General features: G+C 40.5%; 1 protein-coding gene across 4 annotated transcripts; it reads left to right on the top strand.

Moving 5' to 3' along the window:
* The first annotated feature begins 397 nt into the window (after positions 1 to 397).
* Positions 398 to 7,050, top strand: cdk11b (cyclin dependent kinase 11B). Of its 4 annotated transcripts, none has more exons than XM_010783314.1 (16): positions 398 to 456; positions 1,321 to 1,451; positions 2,244 to 2,383; positions 2,494 to 2,621; positions 2,717 to 2,858; positions 3,504 to 3,584; positions 4,018 to 4,154; positions 4,710 to 4,835; positions 4,930 to 5,073; positions 5,541 to 5,663; positions 5,745 to 5,819; positions 5,983 to 6,200; positions 6,315 to 6,405; positions 6,495 to 6,616; positions 6,708 to 6,813; positions 6,889 to 7,050. In XM_010783314.1, exons 2-16 carry the CDS (start codon positions 1,341 to 1,343, stop codon positions 7,044 to 7,046), a joined length of 1,902 nt encoding a protein of 633 aa, XP_010781616.1. In that variant the 5' UTR covers positions 398 to 456; positions 1,321 to 1,340; the 3' UTR covers positions 7,047 to 7,050. The 4 variants fall into 4 exon arrangements, with proteins under 4 accessions (XP_010781616.1, XP_010781615.1, XP_010781618.1 ...); XM_010783313.1 differs by having other exon boundaries at positions 3,979 to 4,154; XM_010783316.1 differs by lacking the exon at positions 3,504 to 3,584.
* The last annotated feature ends 359 nt before the right edge of the window (positions 7,051 to 7,409 follow it).

Raw genomic sequence — 7,409 nt, 5'->3', positions numbered from 1 at the left:
AAGTGTCACAACAGAAGCCATTGGCTCCATAATGTGCTTCTGTGATACAAAATACATAATGCTGCCATTTGCGAAATTCAGAAAGGAGAACAATTCTGGGTTTTGAGAAAGCAATGTTTTTGTATTACTTAAAAATGTTTTAATTAGTAAAAATGGAAGGGTTACAATCTTTCCTTGAACAATTTGAGTCTTCAAAGGACCTTTGGAGGCCTTCTCTGTGCCTTTGATCATACACAGTCTATGAGGCTGACGTTGAAATACATAATGTACAAGTAACTTTTCCTTACAGCACCGAGAAGCTTGATGCTGTATTTTTCTTGTGTGGTTTTATTATATAATATTATCATGTTGTATTATATCAGAGGGAAGTCATTGTTTCACATCGGACGTTTTAGAGACGTTACTTAGCGTTGAGACTTCCGGTGTGCCATAATAATACCGCTGCGCGTATTTCAGGTTTGTTTAACCATTTCATCTGCTCGCTGGTTCATTTAATTATTTTCTATACTCAGGCCTTCAACTTCACAAACCAATACAGCCATTTATGCCCCAGTTTAGAGCTTAACCAGCTGTACTAACTATCCCGTTGAAATCACCTTGTTAGCTTCAGAAGTTCTTTAGCAACTGTCGACCATGCTAGTGTTAGCTAGCTAGAGTTAGCTAATGTGTTAGCACCCACCGCTGGAATCACAACATTCACAGTCAGAAGTAATACACTCGTGTATCATTTTCGTCTTATACACACACACTGGTTTATGTATGACAAAATCCTAACTATGTTGGAAGGCTAACTAAGTCTACTCGCAACGTCAATTGGCCTGTTAATGTTAGCTAGATAAATGCTACATGCTGTTGTGATGTACCGTGTAGTTAGCGTGAGTTGACCAACACAGATAATAGGACACTCAGTGACAGATAAGCAACATACATGAATTATTCGTATGCGATTATATAACGTTTGCTAACATGACTACATCTGCTGTGTTTGGTATGTTGTACGTTTATTTCGGTGGGGCAGCATTGGGAATAGCACCGCACGGGTATAATCATTACAGTACCTTTACGTTTTTATACGTCTCAATTTAGGAAATAACTTCCGATTTACAACAAGACCTCATAATCTCAAATATTGAATGTTAATTCAACATTTTTCACATACTTAACAAGAAAGTAAAATGTTAAAGCATATTCCAACAAATAGATAATGGATCTGATATAAACATATTGGATTATTTTATTCTTTATAGGCCTAACTCTTCATATTCAAAGAAGGCTGAAGTTATATCTAATGTGTCCTTGTTTGTGTGTGATGTGGAGCAGGCGGTGGAGAGTGGACGCTGATGGGGGACGAAAAGGAGACCTGGAAAGTTAAAACTCTTGACGAAATCCTACAAGAAAAAAAACGCAGAAGAGAATTAGAAGAGAAAACGGATCCCAAGCACCAGAAAAATGTAAAGTAACTTAAAGCTTATTTTTGACCAACATTGCCCCTTACATGTTGATACAGTATTAAACAAATTGTAACTCCAAGCCATTTTTTCCCTTTCTGCCTTTTATTTGCTGTAGAAGTTATACATTAAAATGGTAAGTTTAATAATCAATAAAATATATGGAAAATCGTATTGAATAAATCAAAGCTTCAAAACATTGTCTTATCATTGTAATATCTATGACTTACTTTTTGCTTTTATAGAAGACTTTAATGCCACATTCTCGAAATGCTATTTTAATACTTACAGTAAGTAACAGTTCTGTTGGGAACAATAAATATATTTTATGTAATTATTTACTTTTTGAAAACATTAAATAGTGTTAGCTAAATTCCAAATGTGCTTTAACCACAATTTTGGAAAATTCATCTTTTCGATTACCACCATAATCAAACGGCATGTTATCTTTCAAAGTTTCATTGCAATAAATTGAGTCAAAGTTTACAAAACTTCTGAGCCCGCAGTCGTTCAAATGAAGGTGCATACAAGTGTTTGTCATAAACATCCCTTATTTTTGGCAAGTAGTATGAGTCTTTCAATAGGCGACTGTATGTCTTGTGTATTTACGTCCATTTGCTGGGAATCAACGGTTAAAGGCTGAATCCCAATATTTCGCTTCCAACAACATTTCCTGAAAAACAGCTGCAGACATGTACACACAGAAGGCAGCACACGACAAACTATAATCCTTAAACATAGTCATAGGGGAATAAGGGTTCAGACTGTTTATACCGCTCTTTTTGTCTTGCACAGTCCTCTCAGGGCCTTGTTCCACAGTCGGATGATCGGGAGACCAAACGAGATACCCCGGAGGAAGGAGAACTACGGGATCAAAAGATGGAAATAACAATTCGTAATTCCCCGTACACACGGGAGGACTCAACAGAAGACAGGTACATAAACCACAGTACACAAATATGTGTATTTTCACAGGGGAAGTAGTATGTTTGCAATAGTTCAAATTCAAATCATGTGTGACATGTTTTTCTTTATTTCTATGCAGGGCCGAAGAAGATGACTCATTAGCAATCAAGCCACCACAGCAAATAGCAAGAAAAGACAAGTCTCACCACAGAAAGGAGGAGAAGAGAAAAGAGAAAAGACGTCACCGCAGTCACTCTGCTGAAGGAGGTACGAGCGTCGTGAACACCTGAACCCAACATGTTTGGAGCTATTTTTGAAGTAAGGGTCTCCTCAAAACTATGTTTCTTTTACTTGTACATCAGGGAAACATGTTCGACCCAAAGAGAAAGAAAAAGAGCGAGAAAGTGACCGCAGGAACCGTCAGTGGGAAGAAGACAAAGCCCGGAGAGACTGGGAGAGGCAGAAACGAAGGGAGCAGGCCAGAGCTCACTCGCGCAGAGAGAGGTGAGCATCTCAGTGGAAAGCACATATTAGATTAGCTCGGATTCATTCAGGCACAGAAGTATTTGTCCTTTTTGATTTTCACTTGAGTTTAATTAGGATTCATGTTTTTGAACGTTTTGTTGGAGTAAGAATTCAACTTGCCAGGATGTTAAAACGATTGAGCTACATGAGAACTTTCTATTTATCTGCTACTGTCTTTCAACTGTATAGCTGCTGTGGATTTACATGTACTTTATGTGACGTACTGGTCATAGTTTATTTGAAAGTTTCTCACTCAAGTTCAGATGGCTAAATTGCAGGTGTATTTATATTAAAATATATATACATATTCTATGTAAACAATGCAGATTGAAATGGACTCCCAACAATTGTCCAATATTAATGATGAGTATAGCAGTGAATGTACCTGAGAAACAAACTTTAAAGAGTTGAGTTTGTGTGCATTTGGGGTGCACATGGTACTTTATAGCAGGCCCCCAGTTGGAGAAACAAACAGGAGAACCAGCACAGAAGTATGTAATGTAGTACTGTGGACTGGGCGGTCAGCAAAATGTTTTAGGAGCTAAAAAAGTCCCACCTAAAAGAATCAATATCTGTTTAATCGTTGGCTATATTTAGATTTTCTTTTCCCTCTTTACTTTGCAGTCAGACAGCCGTTTCCAACGAGGAACTGAAGCCGTTATCTAATCTCTCTTTAATACCATCAGACTCCATTGACAAAAAACGGTAATTAAACATTTCAAAGCGTGGTTTTTGCTGCTGCCTGAATAATTATGTCTGTTTTTGTAATTGTGCTAAAGAATTCAAACAAAATACACAAATAAACAAACGTACAGATTGTTCCATGAGCTGCATAACAGCTTCAGTACCTAGTCAGAAAGGTCTGTCTCACTGCAACGTGACGTGGCAAAATAAAGTGTATTCATAGCGTATTTAAAAACTGATGTTGAATTAGTTAGGTTGGCCTTTTTTAGGTGGCTGAAAAGCATTTGGCTGCTGCCCTGCCCTCTGCAGCACATGGCTTCATGCCGTTACTCATGTCTGTTTCTCCAAACTGCCATCTAGTGTATACATACACAAACAAACATTGACAAGATTGGGCTTTTGGTTGTCTGAACAGACCCCGATTGGATTCTCCTGGGTTTTTTTTGGACCACAGGGACCGGCTGGAACAGCAGGAGCGCCAGCGCGAGCGAGACAGGAAGCTGCGCGAACAGCAGAAAGAGCAGCGGGAGCTGAAAGAGCGGGAGAGGAGGGCGGAAGAGCGGCGCAAAGAGCGAGGGGGGCGGCGAGAAGGTCGGTGAATGAGTAGAGGTGTGGGATATTTGTGTGTGTGTATTGGGACAGATTGAATTATAATCCTAAACATTGAAAGCATACATGCTCAGAAACACATAAGCTAACTGTTTATCTGTGAAATGTCAAAAGACAGAAACTGAGAGAATGATGGTGTAATGCTAAGGGATGGAGATTATGAGAGATGGAGTTGGTAGCTAAGGACAAGCATGATTGAGACATCATTCAAAATGACTTAGGAACTGACCTAGGCTGAAATCATAAACAAATATGATTGAGTAGGGGAATTCAGGATGGTAGAATAAATAATGGTGTCTTACGTAATGGTGAAAATCAAAATGAAGAGCATCAAGATCAAAAAGGAGAGCCTGAGACTCCCCTACTACCTGAGATCGTCCGATGCTCCACTAATTAGATTACTGCTGGGATGAAAGAGAAGTGGGCTACACGGACACACAGAAGGAGAAAACACCTGATAAGAAATGTGTATTTTTCCTATTACTCTGTGAACTATAATGCAGGACTCATTGAAAAATGAATCTACCCTATCCGCAGTGCCGTCCGCCCATAGGCTGCTACCTGAAGATTATGATGACAAGCCAAAACAAAGTCACCGCAGCCGAAGTCCACCCCGCGTTCCCCGGGACAGATCGGATCTCAGCGAACCCAGGAAGAGTGGAAGTAAGTAGATAAGGTCACAATTTCTATATAACAATTAAAAAATCCCTTATAAGCTTCTATGATATTCTAAACTGTATCATGTACAATGACTCAGTTTCCCCGACATCATCATCATCATCATCGTCTCATACGCCTGCAGCCTCTAAGGAGGAGAAGCAGGAGGGCAAAGACCCACTGGCAGACCTCCAGGACATCAGCGGCAGCGAGAGGAAGACCAGCTCAGGAGAGTCGTCCATGGGTAAAGGACTAGTTCACCTACACTTAAAGCAAAGCACACATGTATATTTTACTGCAAAATACTTTATCCTTTCCAATTACTCTTTCTAACTTTTTGGATTGGACATTTTCAATGGAAACTGGATTATTCCTCATTTATGTCAGTCATTAATTATAACACAAATAATACACTATTTATATTGCACCTTGGCAAGTGCTTTCACTCAAAAACAAATGCCATTTTACATCACATTCTATGTTAGAACAAATAAAGGATTTCTGATTTAATACACACATCAAATAAAAACATTCTAAATCACAGGCTTAAACAAACAAACAGTCATAAAACATCAATAAAATCACATTAAAACATTTCTAAAAACATATAGCTTTGAACTTAACAAGAAGGGGATGAGCCAGCAGATATCTGCGTTAAATAGCTTTCAAATATAAAAAAAAAACTGTTCTCGTATCATTCACCTTCTCCAGCATCAGGATCAGGCTCTGACGAAGAGGACGACAATGACGAAGACGGGTCCAGCAGCCAGAGTGGGGGCGAAGAAGAGGAAGGAGAGTCTATTTCAGGCTCAGGAAGGTCTGAGCACAGCGCAGGTAAAACCGCTGTTCCACTGCTCTGGTTAAAAGCCTGTTACGGAGAAACGCAGCTTTAACTGTTCCCTTCCTCCCTTTCAGAGGACGTGAGTGAGGATGAGCAGTCAGGGGAGGAATTTGAAGATGAGAGGGAAAATGGGAATCACGTACCTGCAGGTATTTGACATCTGGGAATATAAAGATGTATTTCTTTCTTATGATTCAAATGTCCTGCAGCTAGATCGAATCGTTATTATTTAAGATAAGTGCAAATAAAAAACATTTCAACGGTTAGTCTGACAAGTGTTTTAAACTAAACTGACTTTCCTCCACCTCACAGTGACAGAGTCCCGCTTCGATCACGACTCCGAGGAGAGCGGTGAGGACATGGAGGAAGACGAAGACGGGGAGGACACGGCAGGAGAGGGCGACCCCACGCCTCAGTCTCAAACTCATTCTCGCTCCCCCACCCCCGAAGAGAACTACATCCCAGACTCGCCCCCGATTTCACCTGTGGAGCTGAAGAAGGAGCTGCCCAAATATCTGCCTGCTTTACAGGTCAGCAACAACATAATGCAAATGTTATTCTGGCCTAAATGTGTTGATGTTGGCATGTGATGCGATCTAGCAGTATGTCGAGGTCTTCAATCAGAGTTTGTTGATTTTTGTCAGGGTTGTCGCAGTGTTGAGGAATTCCAGTGCTTGAACCGAATAGAAGAGGGGACCTACGGCGTGGTGTACCGAGCCAAGGACAAAAAGACCGGTATGAACATGAACACTTAGGTCCAAATACTGTTGTGGTTCTCGTTGTGTTTATGGTAAAAAATAACGGGTACTGCCTCGTGTTTGCAGATGAAATCGTGGCCCTGAAAAGGCTGAAGATGGAGAAGGAGAAGGAGGGCTTCCCCATCACCTCTTTGAGAGAAATCAATACAATCCTGAAAGCTCAACACCCAAACATCGTCACAGTGAGGGTGAGAGATACTCAATCTTATAATTAACACTTTTATTGTGTGTCCTTAAGTGTTCAACTAACTCTAAACTTTGCTCTCCCCCCTATATCAGGAAATAGTTGTTGGAAGTAATATGGACAAGATCTACATTGTGATGAACTACGTAGAACATGACCTGAAGAGTCTGATGGAAACCATGAAGCAGCCCTTCCTGCCAGGTACAATGAGACGATGCTACACACTTGAACTAGAATGGGATAGAAACGAGTTTCAACACAACGTTTCTCTCTCAGGTGAAGTGAAGACTCTGATGATCCAGCTGCTGCGAGGTGTCCGACATCTCCACGACAACTGGATCCTCCATCGCGATCTGAAGACGTCCAATCTGCTGCTGAGCCACAAGGGGATCCTCAAGGTAGGACCGGACTGTGGCCCCATGAACAGAAGCTAGGTAGTACTTTCCTTGGCAACAGCTGGATCCTTTATGGCAGCTCAGAGAGTCAGTCATTTCATCTATAAAACTGTCTTTTAACAGAATAGTTAATTTTTTTCCATTTTACTTCAACATTAGTGTTTTTTACAGACTAATTGGTCTCTTAGATATTATCTTATGCCCACAGTATCCAGCTTTTTATAGGAAGTTCAATATGTAAGTGGCTCTTGCAGTTATTAGGCGCGTTCACACAAAGTACTTTTCCCACAAAGGTTCCTGAGAACTCTTTAGTTCTCAGGAACTAAGTACAGATCGCGTTCACACCGGAATAAGTCCCTGAAGAGGATTAGGCAAATGAATCCGCTGACGTCACTTCTTCTT

This window comes from Notothenia coriiceps, unplaced genomic scaffold, assembly GCF_000735185.1.
Source record: "Notothenia coriiceps isolate Sejong01 unplaced genomic scaffold, NC01 NC01_scaffold00025049, whole genome shotgun sequence".
NCBI lineage: Eukaryota > Metazoa > Chordata > Actinopteri > Perciformes > Nototheniidae > Notothenia > Notothenia coriiceps.
The sequence above is the reverse complement of the archived record's forward strand: the minus strand, read 5'-3'. Positions and strand labels throughout refer to the sequence as shown.

Excerpts from the sequence above, each read along its gene's own strand:
- cdk11b (XM_010783313.1), top strand. The coding sequence starts at position 1,341 with ATGGGGGACGAAAAGGAGACCTGGAAAGTTAAAACTCTTGACGAAATC. Across the intron at positions 2,859-3,503 it reads GCTCACTCGCGCAGAGAGAG|TCAGACAGCCGTTTCCAACG; the intron begins GTGAGCATCTCA and ends TTTACTTTGCAG. Across the intron at positions 4,836-4,929 it reads CGAACCCAGGAAGAGTGGAA|TTTCCCCGACATCATCATCA; the intron begins GTAAGTAGATAA and ends ACAATGACTCAG.